Below are 19314 nucleotides of genomic sequence, written 5' to 3'. Positions count from 1 at the left end.
ATTGGACTAACATCTCAGACTAATAGAAAGCACAAAGGAGTGGCACACACTAAAGAATCTGAATTAATATCACCCAGGGCTGGTCCAAGACCTACTTCAGGCATAAAGAAAGAGATCATTCAAATGAATAAGATTCTGTTGGAATGAACATGTGTCCTGAGAGGTGAAGAAGGAGAGAGAAAATAACGGGAGGAAACATACTTGGTTTCGTTGGCACATCGGATCTTGCAGCCTTCCTTGGGAATCACCAAGCCGAGGTGCATTCGGAGCCTGCAGTTAGTGGGCCCCGTGTGTGGCCACACGTGAGTTCCTGGATGCATGACAGAATACTTGATCTGTGCAGAAAATATAACACACCAATCATCTATTTATCAAGATGTGGAGGAACTACTAAATTAAAGTGACAGTACCAAATTACTGTCACTTTGGATTAGAACCTTGGTAAGATTCAGAATTCATATCCTCTTATTTCTTTGTGAACGAGCTAAAAATAAGGAATCCAATTTTACACAAGGCAATAAACACTGAACATTTTCCACCCTCAATTTAGATGTCAACCACATGAAATTACTTTTCATTAAAAACGAAGTGGAAAAGAGACTTCTTTAATGGCAAAGGACTTAACCATTCATTTCCTCATAAAACATCAGTATTCCCTTAATCCCTTCGCCATCTACATACTCCAGAACTGAAAATACTTGGTACCTGTCCTCTTCTGCATCCTGTTGTCTCAGAGAATTTATCTAGTAAAGAACACGTTTTAGGGGCTCCTTTACAGGAATTTTCATTTTTTCTTCCTAGAAGAATAAATCATAAAATTATTGTTAGATAGAAATCTCTTTTGGATCACATGCAATCTGCTATTATTTTCTATTGCTACTGTAGGAATGAGGCAACTGAGTATAGTTTTCAATCAACATGAACTAGCAAAAAAAAGAATGAGAATTTTTCATTCTGTACAGTACTGCCTGACTGAGGATACCTGATAGACAAAGCTGTATGTTGAATATGTATCCCCCATAGAAGGCAGAATAATAGCCCTTTCCATTTCATAGGCCCAGAATCAGTGAATATTCATATTACATAGCAAGGACAAATTAAGGGTGTTGATGACAATGAGACTTTTAAATCAGCTGACCTTAAAATAGGAATCTTCCTGTATTAACTGGGTGAGTCCAGCATAATCACAGGATCCTTAGGTGAGAAAGTGGAAGGCAGAGAAGTCATTGGCAGAAGGCTACAGAATGAGAAATAACACTGTTGTGAAGATAGTAGGGCACACAAGACAAGGAATCGAGAAGCATCTAGAAGTTAGATGCTTCAGAAGAGATGTAGTCTTAATGACACATTAATATTAGCCCTGTGTATTTATCATGTAGATTATTTTTTGGTAGAAATATTTCAGGTCTGGAGAGATCATACAGGGTTAAAGTGCTTTGCCTTGAAATACAACTGTTATATCTCAAGCATCACATATGGGTCCTTGAGTAACATCAGGAATCAAGAGTAGTTCACAGAGAACTGCAGCAGGGTATGATTCCAAATTACTCTCCCAAAATTTCCTCCCCACAAAAAATAATAGTATTTGAAAGAATGAGGGAAGCTGTCATTAAGAAATTATATTTTTCCATGAAGTACTAAGTGAGCAAGAAGATTTGAGAACCTTGTAGTATGCATCCTGGATAATGCACATTTCGCTACCTGTACAAAATCAGTATGTCTTAGCATCATTTGGACTCATGTAGAAGTAAAACATTGATATTTTTAAAAGTTGAAACATTGAAATTTTCTCAAAAATTCCTGCTACATTTAAAGCTAAGTTTAATTTTATAAATTAACATTATATGTGCCCAAAAATAATCATATACTGTATATGAAGTGAGAGTTAAAGAGAATGCAACTTAAAGATATTTTTCTTAACCTGATGGACCTTAATACAAGAGAAAGTAACTTCTACAGCTATACTGGCTTTTACTAAGATATCTTCTGCTTCTGAATTGAGAGAAATGTTAGCTTCTATTTTTAGTTATGAATGGATCACTCCACAGTGAGCTGAATGATAAATGTCACTTTGAATATATCTTTGTGTAAGTTCTAATGTTCCCAGCCTTCCCATATGCAGAGATGGCTTGACAGGAGTCAATGACTCTGGATTCTTGTGTTGTTCAGGCAGTTGTTAAATGAAGCCTGGTGTTGGCTAGATTTCCCATGGGCAGCACAGTTGTCAGGGTTGAGCACATGACAGCAGAAGAACAGGTGTGTCTTACAGGTAATGAATGGACAACCAAATGTAGCTAGGATGGCCAAACATTCATAAGTAGATTTAGAACACGTCCAGCTAGTCTTAGAACTCATAGTATTCAATCCACAAACTAACTCTCTGTAAAGGGGAGAAAGGTACAGTCAATGCTTGAGATTACAGTATTGCCACTGTAAGTTTTAACTATTCACATGTGATTGTTAGCTTTCAGAAATGCAACAAAGGCCTCATGGTGTTCACAATGGGGCAGCAACCTCTTTAATATATTGAGGATCAAGTCTTCAGACACTCACACCTGCAGAGAGAGGCACTCTGAGTGTCCATGTTTAATAGAGAAAGAAATATGGCATACAGAGGTTATAGAGAAAGTGAGTGAGCAGGAATTCTAGTCCAATTCAGCCCAGGATCCATGTTCTTAACTACAAGTCAAGACAGCCTTTCCTTTGCTGTTACTGGATGTGAGCTTAATATGTCACACAAAAAAGGTGATGTCAACTACTTTTCAAACTGAGACTGACTTTCCCATACTGACAGGAATAACCTCAAACCTAAGGCACAATTTCATTGTCCTTACTCAGATAAGGAATCTGAGATTCAGAGATTCCGGAACATGTACACAGCTAAAATGGGTGTGATCAGAATTCCAGTCCAGCTTTGTTAGTCTGCAAAGCCTAGGCTTTAATGCTGTGTTTCTCAAACTTTACTTCTTGTGGTTCCCCCCAACAACAGCTGGTTGTTGCTGTGGTCTTGTGTCATGGCTTTGCTTGCTCCATTCGTTTATGTGCTTTTCACCAGTGACTCTCTTTGTTTATTGTGGAAGCTATCGGAGGATGGTGGTGGTGGTGTTATAATGGCCCCTGACTGACAAATATTTTAAAGCATCATTGGCTATTTTCTTATATCATGGGTTGCAAGGCAGCAATGAGGAGTGACTAAATGGTGTGGCTTTCTTATCATATTATTATTCCTTACCAGGTTTAAGGTAATTGTTAAGTAAAACAGTTTTGTTTTGTTTTAATTAAGAAGAGGTTGTAGAAAGAGAATCTGCCAATACAAATCTAAAAGAAGCAACTGCAAATTTCATAATGGGTAAATAGATTTTATGAAAGATATTCATAAAACTGGAACTTTTAAAGGCCTTGGGTTGTTTGTATTTTAAGTTTCAAGGCTCTGGTAATGAAACAGGTTCATCTTGACAGACAAATCTGATCAATGGGAAGTGATTATTATTGTCTTAGAAAGGATTCACATGGGTTCAACTTGAGCTCATCTATAAAGGCCTCTAGGATTATTCATCACCATTTCCTATGCACATTGGAACAGCTGCTCATATGTGACTTATCTGTTACCTGTACTTTGTGTTTCCTTTTTTGAACATTTGATAAAACTGAGGCTAAATGCTGAGGCCAATATAGAAAATTAGTACGATTTTAACAAGTACCTTATTTAAAAAATATGGAAAGAGAGATGGATTACAGAGTTGACCAAATGTTTTGCCTGTGAGAGGCCCAGGTTTAATTCCTGCCAGAGTATGATCCCCAAAACACTGCTGGAATTAACCCCTAGCACAGAGCAAGAAGTGGCCTCTAATCACTGCCAGATGTGCCTCCACTACCTTCTCCATAAAGCAAATAAATGAAAATCTATTGGTGAGGGTCCAGAGCAATAACACAGTGGGTAGAGCATTTGCCTTGTACATGGCCAACCCAGATTCGATTTCCAGCATCCCATATTGACCCTTTAATCTTCCAGAACTGATTTCTGAGCACTGAGCCAGGAGTAATCCCTGAACATCACTGGGTGTGATCTCTCCCCCCAAACAATATGTTTGTGAAAAAGCTACCTATTCACTTGAAATCATATTCCTTTTCCTTTGGTAGATTTTTTTTGTTTGTGTTTTGGGCCACACCTGGCAGCATTCAGGCGGTACTCCTGATTCTGCACTCAGAAATTACTCCTAGCAGTCTTAGGAGACCATAGAGGATGCTAGGAATCAAACCCAAGTCAGCCACATAGGCAAGGCAAAAGCCCTACCCACTGTGCAATTGCTCCAGCCCTGTTCGATATTTTCTTAAAAAAGATTCCTGAAGTAATCTTTCTTCTCTACATGCAAACCATTTTGAAAACAGGTCAGTTGAATAGCTATGCTTCTTTGCCCTTTCATATAAACTGACTATTTATCATCATCTGAATTAATTTTGTGTGGCTGAATATACAGCTATTTAATCTTCAAAATAGATTTACTTTTGGTTTAGCTACTGTCAGCCCAGGTTCATTTGATTCTTCAAGAAGAAAATTGAAAAGGGCCTTAAGGATAAAATTCAATGCTCCTCATTTTAAAGGCGAACTGATACATCACTTCATTGAACACACACATATTGCAGTTATGTCTAGGTGTTTAGGCCTGGGTTCAGATCAAAAGATGTTACTAGACTATGAACCACATCTTATTTTTGAAAAGATCAGATTCAAGTTATTGTTCCCTTGTCCTTTTAGCATGTTATCTTCTCCAGTTCTCACTGTGAATTTGGAGTGCAGTATTCATCTGTTTTCAGGTGCAATGAGGCTTGGGTCTTTTTTTCTAAGGCAATGATAAGCATGCATTGAACTCTTTTAGTTAAGCCTAAATAATGGGTATTGAAACATCATCAAACTGAAAAGACAGGAAAGACAAAGTGCTATTTATGGATGTTAATACAAATGCATGTTAAGTAAGCAGATCCATATTAAGCACGCTCCCTATGGTGTTGAGATGCCTTTTTAAAATTCAAAGGATGTTTTTATTAATTTAGTTTTGTTGTTTGCTTTGGGGTTACATCTTGCTATGCTCAGAGCTTACTCTTGGCTCAATGATCAGGGATCATTCCTGGTGGGCTTGGAGGACCATTGTTAATGCTAGGGCTGAAACCTGGGTCTACTGTGTACAAGAGAAACACCTTACCTGCTGTACTAGTTGTCTGGCCAGATACTTTAGGTTTATAGGCAGTTTCCTTTAAGTTATGAAGTAGCTACAAAGGACTCAGGCTCAGATTCCACCAGATTGTAGAGAATAATCTAGAAGTCAAGAGCTTACCTTGCTGCCACAAAGTAAACTGGCTCCAGTCACCCTTCTCTCTCAGGTTTTCATCTTCTGGCAGGAAGAGACCCTTGGCTTGATCCATCACTGCAAGGCCTTCATCACGGATTAACTTCCAATTTCTTTCTAAGGACTGAAGGAAGGATACTGATTTTACTAGTTGGAAAATACAACTGGAATTATAAATAACTTAGAATGACTCTTAGGTTTTTGTTAAATCAATAAAGAAATAAAAAAAATGCTGTTTGAGCTACACCTGGCAGTTATCAGGGTTAGGGGGTGTGGTGTTAGGAATTGAACCTGGGTTCATGGTTCACTGGGGCCTGAACAATGGCATAAGCAGTAAGAGCGTTTGCCTTGAACATGCTAAATTGCAGTTCGATCCCCCGGCGTCACATCTGGTCCCCCAAGCCAGGAATGAGTTCTGAACGCATAGCCAGGAGTAACCCCTGAGCGTCATCGGGTGTGGCTCCACCAAAAAAAGAATCGGGGTTTACAAATGTGAAACTAGAACTAATAACTTCCACAGAGAAGGAGTCTGACACACACAACAGATGAAAAGCAGCAATTAGTCTCTCTGAAAACGAACTGAGTTGCTTTGCAAAACAGCTCTCCATCTTTTGAAATAGTCAAGAAGTGCCTGGCATGGCCAATTATTGGAGAGAGCAAAGAGTGAGATAATGTGTAAAGTATTTTCTATCAACTCAGGTTTCATGAATCCATGATTCAAGGCAAAAATAAAAGAAGGGAGAGCCGAAGATTCCAAGAAATATTAAAAGATCTGTATAAAATCATGGCTGTAATTTTAGCCAAATATAGTCCTTTAGAGACTCTTGTTTAATATTTGTTTACTAATTGCATTTTATTTACTGATACAGTTTAGAATACTATATAAGCTTTCAGAATACATTATCATGTCTATTTATTCCATACCCATGACCAAAGTGCTACAAAACCTTCACAAAAGGCCAGAGCGATAGTACAGCAGTAGGGCATTTGCCTTGCACACAGCTGACCCAAGACAGACTGTGGTTCAAATCTCAACATCCCATATGGCCCCCCAAGCAAGCCAGAAGTGATTTCTGAGCACAGAGCCAGGAGTAACCCCTGAGCACCACTGGGTGTGACCCAAAACCAAACCAAAACAAAAACCCTTCACAACAGTTCACTGCCCCCTCAAACCTTGAAAGTTCTACCCTTTATAGTAGCTTCAGTTCTCCAGTGAGAATCCAAAAGCTAGCTTTTGTTTGATTTTGTTGTTCCTTTTATTTGTTTCTTTATACAACATCCATATAAGATGTTTTGAAATATTCTAGGTTAAGAGAGTATTTAAGGAAAATTATCTTATACTGAGTTGCCCCCCCTTTTTTTGAAGCAATTGGTTTTATATTTATAAAATAGTTTTTTTGAGAAATAATGATCATACAGGACTTAAGGTTTTTCAAATTAAATGAAAGTAATATGATAAATATATAAATTGCAAAAGGATTTTTGCCCAACCTAGTGAATAAACATCTATTACTTTACATACATTTTTTTAAAAAAGGGAGACCACTTATGATCTTAGCAAATTTTTAACAATATGATGCACTGTTATTAGCTCTAATCACTGTGTCTTACATCAAATTCCAAAACATTAAGTTATTTTTTAGTCTAAACTTTATTTCCTTAGTGGCTAAAGTAATAGTAAAGGAGGTAAGCAAGTACCTGCTTTATATGTGGGTGACCAATTTTAAAAATATATATAATCACTTTATTTAAGCACTGTGGTTACAAAATTTGGTTGAGACCCAGTCATAGAATGTATACCACCCTTCACCAGTGCACATTTCCTGCCACCAATGTTCCCAATTTCCCTCCCACCCACTCTCCCACACCTGCTGCTGTGGCAAGCATTTTACTTCTCTATTTTCTTTTTTGACGCTGTGGTTTGCACTGAGCTAATGAAAGGGTATCATGTGTGTTACTTTATCCACTTTCAGCACTCAGTTACTGTTCAGAGTGATCAGTTCCAACTATCATTGTTACAGTGGACCATTCATTACCTTAACTGCATTCACTACTCTTTGTGGCAGCTTCCTACCATAGACTGGTCCTCCTGATCCTCATCTCTATTGTCTCTGGAGATTATTACCATACTCTCTTTTATTTTTCATGAGTGATATTTTTCTATGTCTATCCCTCTCTGTCTGACTCATTTCACTTAGATAATAATCTCCATATCCATCTATGTATAAACAAAATTTCCCTAACACCTGTCTAGTATTCCATTGTATAGATGTACCACTCTTTCTTTAGTCACTCATCTGTTCTCAGGTATTTAGGGTGTTTCCAAATTCTGGATATTATAAATAGTGCTGTGACAAATATAGGACTTTTCTGTTTTGGGGTTCCTAGGGATTACCCCTAGGAGTGATATTTCTAGATCATATGGGAGCTCGATTTCTAGATATTTGAGGAATATTCATATTGTTTTCAAAAAAGGCTGGACCAGTCTACATTCCCACTGCAGTGAACAAGAGCCCCTTTCTCCCTACATCTGCACCTGGGTGACCCATTTTTGGTTTTTGGTTTTTTTTTGGGCCACACCCGTTTGGCGCTCAGGGGTTACTCCTGGCTATGTGCTCAGAAATTGCCCCTGGCTTGGGGGGACCATATGGGATGCCGGGGGATCGAATCGCGGTCCTTCCTTGGCTAGCGCTTGCAAGGCAGACACCTTACCTCCAGCGCCACCTACCCGGCCCCTGGGTGACCCATTTTTATCATCAGCAAGGTGCATATGGCATATGATTTCCCATCCACTACCAGAAGTGATCTCTGAGCACAAAGTAAAGAGTAAGCCCTAAAACTGATATGGTCTCCTAAACCCCCGAGGGAAAACAAAACATCCAAAATTCTTCTTTTCTGTTACCAATATGTTTTTCCCAAACCCTAACTTCTGGCCACCAATTTTTTTTTTTACCATTTAAATGAGTGTGATGACTTCTTAAAAGATTGTATATACCATAAAATATTCCTTTGTCTTTGTTTGTCTGATGTTATTTAGCCCAATGTTCTAGATATCCACCCATATCATATTAAATGTCAGGATTTCCTACTTTTTTTCCTTTTTATCATTGACTATTCCTTTTAATATATACATACATACAGATCACATCTTTGTCTATTTATCCATTGGTATTCTCCTATCTTGGTAAATATGAGAATGCAAAAAACAAAGAATTCAGATAACACTCAGCAAAGCTCAGGGGTTACTCCTGATCTGCACTCTGGAATTATTCCTTGCAGTGCTTGGAGACCATATGAAATGCCAGGGATAATATACATGACCTACCTCCTGCAATATTGCTCAGTTCCTTAAACTCTACTTTCATTTCCTTTGGCTTCATACCCAGAAGCAGAATTATTTCATCATGTGGCAGTTACATCTTGAAACTTTTGAGGAAAATCCTTATTATTTTTTCAGTAACTCTACTAGTTTACTTTTTTTTTTTTAACTTTAATCATCCCCCTACACCTTCCTTTGCGTTTTTGTGATTTGATCTAGGGAACAAATATTGCAATGAAAATGCACCCGACTACAGTACTGTCTTAGCTGCAGTGCTTGGAGGGATCACATGTTTCTATCCTGATCCTTTAGCAGGTGTTCACTGGGGGTTTTATTCTTTGCAGCGTTCACCCTTAAGTAGTTGTGGTGCTTATTATGCCTGGTTGGAGACATATACTTTACTGTAGTATATGCATGTACATGCATGTATTTCTTAGAGAAGAAATAATAGTGTATTTCTTGGAGACATATACTTTACTGTAGTATATGCATGTATATGCATGTATTTCTTAGAGAAGAAATAATAGTGAGGTGCTTGGGTCCCAACCTACAGAGTTAATTGGGAGCAGGTTAATTGATGTGTACAGCACCACTGATTGAACTCTTGATCTCATGATTCCGAGACAGGCAGTATTGTCACTGAGTCATTAGCAGCAGGTTGCCAGTTGACTGACTGTAATATTTTCTGTGAGACCTACTCAATGAGTAGAGTTTATGTCAAACTCTACAATTGCTCCTTTAATCTCTTTACTTCTTTGGTCCTGCCCATCCCCTGTACCAATTCTTCAATATCATTTAATTCCAAGTAGATAATATGTGTAGAACAAGTGAAACTGCATTGCAAAAAAAGAGACTCAAAAATTCTTACTTTATCAGGTCCCTAGAATCAATGTCATCAACATTATAATACATTACTTATATTAATATGATATAGTATTTGACAGTTTTTTTTGAAAGTCCTGATTACAGGAGAGAAAACACAGCCCTAATATTTACCTCCTTTCATAGATACCTAGATTTCTAACACTTCCTAAGGCTATTGTAACTTGTTCAAGTTACCAGACAAATCTGTTATATTCTTGTTAAATTATCAGTTAGACAAGGGGAGAATTACCTGTGCAACACATGAAATTACTTTCCAGATGAGGTTATCTTCCCTTCTAGTATTTTAGAAACTTTCCTTATTTCTTTTGACACTGATTTTTTAGGAAAGACTAAGGAAAAAAAGTGTATTTTCTGGTATTAAAACCTGACATAAAGCCTCAGGGGAAATGCTGAAGTAATTGCCACCCTAAATGCTAGTTTGACAATTTTACTTGGGAATACTTTTTTGAAAAACTTGCTCTCAGCTCCTTCTGACCTCCTCTCCCAGGGGCCCCAGCAGCTCAAGTCCCTTGAGATACATCTCTGGGAGAAACAGCCTATGGCGCAAACCAAGCACCACATAGATTTCTGTTTTATTTTCATCTTAAAATGCCACATAATTTTTTTCTTGAATTCAACACTTGGTCATAGAATTTTACAAGTGGAAGATTCTGTACTGTTAATCTAGTGGAACCTTTTTCACTATAGAGAGACACAGTCTCTTTGAGGGGCTAATGACCCCTGCATCTCATATTCTAGTAGCCAGAAAGAGGCTCTGCTATCTCCACCTATTTTACAGCACCTGGGAAAGGAGATAGATACAGCTGGTTGTGCACTAAAACCCTCTCCCCTCTGAGGCCTGATTGTGGCTGTCCATTCCGGGTGGGTGCAGGTACTTGTGAAGTGCTTGGAGAATATGCAGGTCCCACTGGGCATGCCCAGGGGAGCTCCTAACAACTGTGAAATATCCATAAAGCCAAAGATTAACCTACTAAATTGGGTGACTCCACACATATAGCCACAGAGAAGTAACCACCATCAAGGGTTCTTTCCTGCGCTGTTGAAACATTTGTCCCTACCAAAGTGAAAACTACCATATTTTTCCCTCTATAAGACGCACTTGACCATAAGACATACTTGGTTTTTAGAAACTCTCTTCCCCTGAGCTTAGGCATTCGTTCATTTTGGGGGGGAAAAGTGCATCTTATGGTATGAAAAATACGGTGTTTGGGGATGGTTTACAGCAGCAGTACAGGGTCTTTTATCTATGGATTTTATGAGAAGCCTGAGATAAAGGATGGGACTTGAGAAAGTTATTTTATTTTTTTGCTTTGTTTTGGCCCACATCTAGCGATTCTCAGAGGTGACCCCTGGCTCTGCACTCAGGAATTTCTCCTGGTGGTGGTGGTGTGCAAAGCGAGTACCCTAACCGCTATACTATTTATCTAGCTCCTAAAGTTATCATTTGAAAATCTATTTTTATTATAGTCTAGGCAACATATTAAAATTTGTGGTATTGATGCAAAAAATTACTACACTCCAAGACTACTGAAGTGCTTGAGACCTTCTGCCACTGTCCTATTTCACCTCTAGTCCAACCCCTACCACCAACCACAATGAATACATTTCACATGGCGATGGATGGAGATTTGAGGTCAAATTTGTGTATGTTTGTGTGTTTGCGCATGTGTACATGTGTGTGTGTGTGTGAAAGTAAGAGAGTGTGTGAAAGTAAGATGCAGTATGAGATACAGAAATACAGAGAGATAGAAGACAGATGAATATTCTTTAAATCAATATTACTAAGTTCTTTGTGATGGCTATAAGATTTTCACATTTTGGGACACTAAAATTGGAACTAGAAATGCAGGATAAGCCTATATTTTAAGGAGTTCAGTGGAAATATTACTTCCTTAATTTAAATTCATACATTTCACAAAACTATGAAAATGAAATGATTTGGTTGGTGTATGAGATGGTCACCTGGAAGACATCTTCTAATTTGCAATTCTTCCTTAGGTTAAGCAGAATTTTAGAAAACAGAGATTGGGTTGTTTTTACAATTGTCACATGGTTTCATAAACTGCCATCCACACTTGCCTTTGGTCTCACCCTTTGCTATATTTGGCATCTAATAGAATTCCTAGTTTCAAGCCTCATTAGTCCCACAATACTTTTTAATCCAAAAGTTCCATCAAGTTCAGGGAAACTGACTCAGTTTTCAGACATTCTGCTCATCTTCATTTGGATGCTACACTTTTATCTTCTATACAATATTAGCAAGATTCTATTTTTAAAATCTTCTAAAGCTGAATTCTTTCAGTCTTCAGAGAAGAAAACTAGAGCCAAATTGTTATTCAACCACCTCCCTATTTGCATCCAACTAAAGAAAAAAAAGTCAACTTTTTCATTTCTTTTTCAAGGTTTATCAGGGGGCACCACTGTCTCCCCTCTCAAATCAATATATATTTTGTTTGTTTTTAAGTCACACCCAGCATCAATCATTGCTTACAACTGATGGTGCTCCAGTAACTAAGTGTAATACTGGGGATTGGACCTGGCTAGTCATGTATAAGGTAAATGCTTTACCTTCATATTATCTCTCCAGCCTTCAAGACTAACATTAAAAAAATCAAATATTACTGCAGATAATATTTATTCTCACAAGATCTTCATCAGTCTTGAGTAAAACCCCCAAATAATTAATCTAAACACTGTTTTTTCCTCACTGGGGGTAGTCAGCATATACTCTGCTCTTGTATAAGGCATTGGGGATTATGCTCAGGAATTCATACTTGCCCTGGACACTTTTTGTTTATTTTCTTTTGGACCACACCTGGTGTTGCTCAGAGGTTACTCTGGCTCTGCACTCAGCAATTATCCCTGACAAACTTGGAGGACCAGATGGAATGCCCTTACCAGTGGGGCCAGGATTTGAATTTGTAGCCTTGTGCTTGCTTGGCAAGCATTTGAAGCCTGTAAGTCTAAGCCGTTGTTAGAAATCGTCATTGCAAATGACAAACAGCACTTCAGCTCATGCTCTTTACTAGGGTAGCACTCATGACTGATGCTTAGGAATATATATCTGAAGCAAATGAGCCATCATCTAGGCTGCTTCTCAGAAATATTTACTTGCTATTTTTTTAAATAATATTCACACTGTTTATTGATTGATAGATGATTCTATCAGGGAAGGTAGCACACTAATAATTTATGTCTTTCCTCATCTACATCTTGCAAAGCAGTTAATTTCACAGGATTTTATTTGTTTTTTATTTTTACATTTGAGTAAATTCACATTTGGGCTTCATAATGTGACAGTGAGGGATTTTTCACACTTGAGCTATGAAATTTATCTTTCATTTCACAATGTGGCATCATAATTTTTCATTTTGTCCTCTTTATCTTAATTTTCAAATGTACTTATGGTTATTTCTTTTTTATATTATTGCAAAGATGCTATAAAGTATCTCAAGACTATTCTACTCTTGCTAACAAATATCAAAATATCACTATATGAATACATTGGCAGTGCCCAGGCAGAGTCCCAGGTGGGGACTCAGAACTCGGAAACCTGCATCCCAGAGACAAGAGCCTGTGGTGGCAGACCCTTCAGCTTTGGGACTTGGAAGCCACATAGGCAGTGTCTAGGTGAGGGGCAGAATCCAAGACAAAAAGCCAGTGGAGCATGGCCATGTAGCAGAGTGAAGCAACCACTAGCTCCTCCTATTCAAAGAATGCCAGCACAGGAAATAGAAAATGTCACACTAAAAGCACAATACAGAGGAAACAATGCAGGCCTCTACCTTCACTCAGATAAGGACTTTAGAGAAAAAAGATAGAGGATGTTCAAAGAAAGCATGGTACAAACTGAACATGCCACAAGTAAGAATCAAAAGAAACTGAGAGTAGAAATAAGAAAACTTCAAAATTAAATAACAGAGCTGTAAAACTTGATGGGTGGAATGTAAACCTCACTTTGGAAAGCCTATCCAGCAGAGGAACTGCAGCTGAAGATAGAATCAGTGAGCTGGAAAATAAGAAAGGACTATAAAACAAAAAATAAAAGAGGACACAAGGAAATGGAGACATATATCCTGTTCATTAATTGGGAGAATTAATATCATTAAAATAGCAATACTCTAGGAAGCATTATACAGATTTAATGCAATCCCCCTAAGAATACCCATGATATTCTTCAGAGAAGTGGATCAAATTATTCTAAAATTCATTTGTATCTATAACACCCATGAAGCTAAAGCAACCCTTGGGGGGAAAAAAGATGGGAGGCATCATTTTCCCCATTTTTAAATTGTACTACAAAGCAATTTTCATTAAAACAGCATGGTACTAGAATAAAGACAGACCCTCAAATCAATGAATAAACTTGACTATTCAGAGAATGACCCCCAGAATACAATCAGTTAATCTTAGACAAATTGGCAAGAAATGCAAAATAGAACAAGTGGTACTCTTCAACAAGTGGTATTGGGACAACTGGTCAGTCACATGCAATAAAACAAACTCATACTTCCATCTAAAACCATGCATAAAGGGAAAACCAAAATGGTTTAAAGATCTTTATATCAGACCTGAGACTATAAGGTATATAGAAAAAAAAATAGGCAAAACACTCCATGACATTGAGACTAAAGGCATCTCCAAGAAGGACACACCATAGTCCAAACAAATGGAAGCAGAGATAAACAAAAGGGATTACATCAGGGGCCAGAGCAGCGGCTCAATCGGTAAGGCATCTGCCTTGCCTGCACTAGCCTAGGGCGGACCATGGTTCGATCCCCCAGTGTCCCAAATGGTCCCCCAAGCCAGGAGCGATTTCTTAGTGCATAGCCAGGAGCAACTCCTGAGCGTTACTAGGTGTGGCCCAAAAACCAAAAAAAAAGGGGGGAGGGTTTACATCAGACTGAGAAGTTTCTGTATTCTGGAGGGGGCTGGAGAGATAGTACAGCAGTAGGGCATTTGCTTTGCACATGGCTGACCCAGGACTGACCTGGATTTGATTCCCGGCATTCCAGATGATCCCCGAGCCTGTCAGGAATGGTTTCTGAGCACAGAGCCAAGAGTAACCCCTGAGCTCCGCCGGGTGTGGCCCCAAAACAAACAAACAAAAACAAACAAACAAAACAAAGGAAACAGCAACTAGGGTAAAAAAACGTCATCCATGGAATGGGAGAAACTATTCACCCAATATCAATATCCATCAGATAAGGGACTAATATCTACAAAGTATATGAAGATCTACAAATATATACAAAGTTCTGACATAACAAGAAAAACAATCTAACTCCATCAAAAAATGGGAATAAATATTTCCTCAAAGAAAAAATACAGATGGCCAAAAAACACATGAAAAGAAATGCTCCACATTACTAATAATCAGGGAGATGCAAATCAAAACAACAATGAGGTATTATCTCACACCAAGGAGACTGGCATACATCACAAAGAACAAGAATAACCACTGCTTGCGAGGATGTGTGAAGAAAGTCTATTCACTTCTGGTGGGAATGCTGTCTAGTCCAGCCTTTCTGAAAACATATTAAATTAAATTCATATTTTAACATATTAAATAATATGAATATTCCTTAAAAAATTGGACATTGAGCTCTCAGATGATCCAGCAGGGATCCAGGAGGGCTGAAAAGTCCAGCTCACAACACGAAGCTCACCAAAAAGAGTGATGAGTACAATTAGAGAAATAACTACAGTGAGAACTATCATAACAATGTGAATGAATGAGGGAAGTAGAAAGCCTGTCTCAAGTGCAGGTGGGGGTGAGGTGGGGAGAAGGGAGATTTAGGACATTGGTGATGAGAATGTTGCACTGGTGAAGGGGGGGGGCGTACTTTACATGACTAAAACCCAACTATAATCGTATTTGTAATCAAGGTGTTTAAATAAAGATATTAATTAAAAAAAAAGAAAACTGGTTCTAAAAATAACATTTTTGGGTTTTTGTTGTTGTTGTTGTTGGTTTTGGAGTCATATTAGGTAGTACTCCAAGGGCTCTCTCAATGGTAGTTGGACAACCAAGTGATGCTAGAGATCAAACCTGGGCCTTTTGCAAACAAAACATTTGCTTCAAGCCACTGAGTATCTTTGTAGCCAAACTGTAACAATATCTAAACCTGCTTTTACACTTAATTGAAGACTTGACCATGTATGGAATTTCAGATATTAATTTCTTCTTATAATTCCAAACCCATCACTTCACCACATAACGTTAGTTGAAAAATCTGATCAATGGTATCTCTATCTATCATCTATCTATCAATCTATCTATCTATCTATCTATCTATCTATCTATCTATCTAACATGCAAACTAAAATTGCCTATGTTATGCACATACACAAAACACACACAGTTATAATAATAATAGTGATGAAGTTTGTTTTATTTTGGTTTTTGGTTTTGGGGTCACACCTGGCAGTGCTTTGGGATTACTCCTGGCTCTGTGCTCAGAAATTGCTCCTGGCAGGCTTGGGGGACCATATGGAATGCTGGAAATCAAACCCAGGTCCACTGTGGGTCAGCTGCATGCAAGGCAAATGCCCTACAGCTGTGCTATCTCTCCAGTCCCAGTGATAGAGATAGAGATTTTAAGAATATCTTTTTGTTTCTGGTTTCCCACTATCTCATGACAGTATGCCTTAAAAGGAGTACTGGAGACTTCTTGGTTTCGTCAATATGAAAAGTGGATCATGTGGAAATTCTAGACCAATTTCTGGAAATTAAAAAAATAATGTCTTTTGTTTGTTTTGTTTTGTTTTGTTGGTTTTTGGGCCACACCCGGTGACGCTCAGGGGTTATTCTTGGCTATGCGCTCAGAAATCGCTCCTGGCTTAAGAAACCATAGGGGACACCAGATGATCTAACCATGGTCCGTCCTAGGTTAGTGCATACAAGGCAAGCCCCTACCACTTGTGCCACCTCTCTGGCCCCTTCTTGTTAATTTTTTTCTGGACATTTTTGGCTTGTTTGCTGAATATGTTAAATTGAGGCTCTGTATGCTATTCTTGTCATTTCATTTTCCTTCCATTTTTCCTTGACTTAGTTTTCAATGTTGTTATTTAATTATTCTTTAAGTCACACTTTTTAATTTCCAGTAGTTGTCTTTGTTTTTTGTTTTGTTTTGTTTTGTTTTGAATAGCATCTTTTAAAATTTTCCCTTAGATGCACTAGCTTCTGTGAGCCTTCTATTATTGCTCTGATTATATTGAAGGTGGTGATGTTTTGGGAGGGGTACAACTAGATGATGCTCAGGTAATGTTCAGGGATTACTTCTGGTAGGCTTGGAGAACAAATGGGATTCTAGGGATAAAACTGGGTTGGCAAAATGGAATGCAAGCAACTAACCCACTGTGCTTTTTCTCCAGGCTCTGAAAGGGCGGTAAAATTTTGTTTTGTTTTGTGTTGAAGCCACATCTGGTTATTCACAGGGACTACACATAGTGCTGTGAATTTCATAGAAGTTATTCTCAATTCAGTGGAGCACTGAGTCTCCTGAATGTAAGCCTCATGCACAAACCTTTGCACTATCTCCCTGTGAACTACTACATTATTTTTGTTTGTTTTGTCCATTTTCTTTCATATTAAATGATTTCATTAAAGTTTGTTGATCCTGGACTGTTAAGTCTTTCTTACAAAGCAGAAGGACTGGAAGAAAACTAAGTACATAGATAACTTTCCTCTCATTGAAAGCTCCACGGTAACTGTTTACTTTGGTTTTAGCTTTCTGCAACCTGCCAAGTCAGGCACTTTTTTATTTTTCCTTTTTAAAAAAAAAAAATGCTGACAGTGTTCCTGTGTTATTGTCACCCTCATTTTGTTTGATTTGTAATATTTTCACATTAGCAACTATCCTTACTTAGCAATAGGGAATGTTTACTGCTTCAGCAAAAAAAAAAAAAAGAAAAAAAGAAAACACCCACCATTTCCTCTGCAAGTTTCTGTTTTCATAGGCAGATAAAACTGTTTAAAACCCAGTATGTTGAGTTTTGTGCAATTAGGACAAAATTAGAGTGATTCTATGTCAAATTGTTATCCTCGCTATCAGTTTTATCATTACCTAGGCATATTATAGAATGGAGAAATGCCAATCAAGTGATGAAAACGAATAGGCAAAAAAGGTCAAAAGGAATTAGGCTGACAATAAATCAATAAATAGATTAAGAGAGTTTGGCTCTAAGATATGTTTCTTCCCTATTTCTACTACCTCTTTTATAAAACATTATTACTTTAAGTTTGATGAACTTTTAAAGCCATATGTGTAGGTCTAGTAAATAGTAAATTTTTGCAAGTTAATTGGTCTTGCTTCTGCATTGCATTTGAAGATTAAATTATAGATTATAAGGCCTTTTCAAGAGAAAAGATAAGGTCAAAATTTATAAAGATGTATGGAATTAAAATCCAAAAAGAAGTATGGAAAATACAAGTGAATATCAATTAAAATTAACATACATTTAACATCTTCCATATTAAACTTCAACTAAATGTTAATAAAAGAGATGGGGCCGGGCGGTGGTGCTAGAGGTAAGGTGCCTGCCTTGCCTGCACTAGCCTTGGATGGACTTCGGTTCGATCCCCCGGTGTCCCATATGGTCCCCCAAGCCAGGAGCGACTTCTGAATGCATAGCCAGGAGTAACCCCTGAGCATCACCGGGTGTGGCCCAAAAACCAAAAAAAAAAAAAAAAAAAGAGAGAGAGAGAGAAAGAAAAGGTAAAAGTCTACCAAATTGTGCTATGTGCTCAGATGATGTTAAACTGCTAAACTGATTACAATGCTTGAAGCTTGACATAAGATAGGGCAGATTGCTACTATAGGGGAGTTGCTAAGAAATCAGTTAGCTAGGGACCTGAGTGGTGGTGCAGTGGTAGGGATGTTTGCCTTGCAAGTTGCTGACCTAGGATGGACCGTGGCTCAATCCCTCGGTTTCCTATAAGGTCCCCTAAGCCAGGAGCGATTTCTGAGTACATAGCCAGGAGTGACCTCTGAGTATCACTGGGTGTGACCCGAAAACCAAAAAATAAAAGTGTATCTTCTCCATTGACTGTTTCAACACCCACTGGAGAGAGGGAGGGGATCACCCTTTTGGGAAACATAGTCCTCCCTTTAGATCTCCTGTTGGCCAACTTTGAATAATAAGACAAAGGAAATATTTGACCTTTCACAATAAAGAAATTGAATGAAGATCAAGCAAATGGAAAACCAAAGGTTACTTATTCTGAACTTGTGTGTTGGCAGAGACTGAAAAGCAGGTAGAAAGGAAAAGTTTGATACTGAGAATAGGGAAGGCTGCTGGTATACCTGCATTGGTGGATGTTGACAGGCTGGCTGCAAGGGGCAGCACTGTTATATTCGGACCCCAGGTAAAAACTCACTAGATCAAGAGGCCAAATGGTAGGATAGGAGGGGGGTCATGTGAAGAAAATAAGGTCAGAAGGGGGGTGAAGTGGGAAAAAGGCTGAGATTTTCAATGCTTAATTAGGGTGAATTAGGGGACCCTGTCTCTAGTTGGTCCGCCAGAATATGGGGACCAAAATTTGAGGACCATCAACTTTTATTACTATTATTATTACAGAAATTATTCATTGGCCACAATAAAAGTTAAAAAAAAAAGAAATTATTCTTTAGTGTCTTGGATGATAACTAGAGTTATGATATGATTTCTTGAAGTGCTTATTGTAGAAAAGGAACTGTTTCCTGTCTAGATAACTAGAGGTTGTGGATCAAGATTCCCATTTTCACATCTGACACAAAGGGG

At 38.1% G+C, this 19314-nt stretch overlaps 1 protein-coding gene across 1 annotated transcript in view; it reads right to left on the bottom strand.

Annotated features, from left to right (window-relative positions):
- Positions 1–19314, bottom strand: part of LOC126020150 (aspartyl/asparaginyl beta-hydroxylase) — a 77020-nt gene that overhangs the window by 17848 nt on the left and 39858 nt on the right. Inside the window, exons 8-10 of the mRNA XM_049781617.1 lie at positions 5334–5469; positions 706–797; positions 202–335 (exon numbers count right to left, since the gene is read on the bottom strand). Coding sequence (XP_049637574.1) covers positions 202–335; positions 706–797; positions 5334–5469 — 362 coding nt within the window. The remainder of the gene's footprint in view (positions 1–201; positions 336–705; positions 798–5333; positions 5470–19314) is intronic.

The sequence above is a fragment of the Suncus etruscus genome, chromosome 10 (assembly GCF_024139225.1).
Source record: "Suncus etruscus isolate mSunEtr1 chromosome 10, mSunEtr1.pri.cur, whole genome shotgun sequence".
In the NCBI taxonomy this organism is placed as follows: domain Eukaryota; kingdom Metazoa; phylum Chordata; class Mammalia; order Eulipotyphla; family Soricidae; genus Suncus; species Suncus etruscus.
This window is presented reverse-complemented; position numbering and strand designations above follow the sequence as displayed.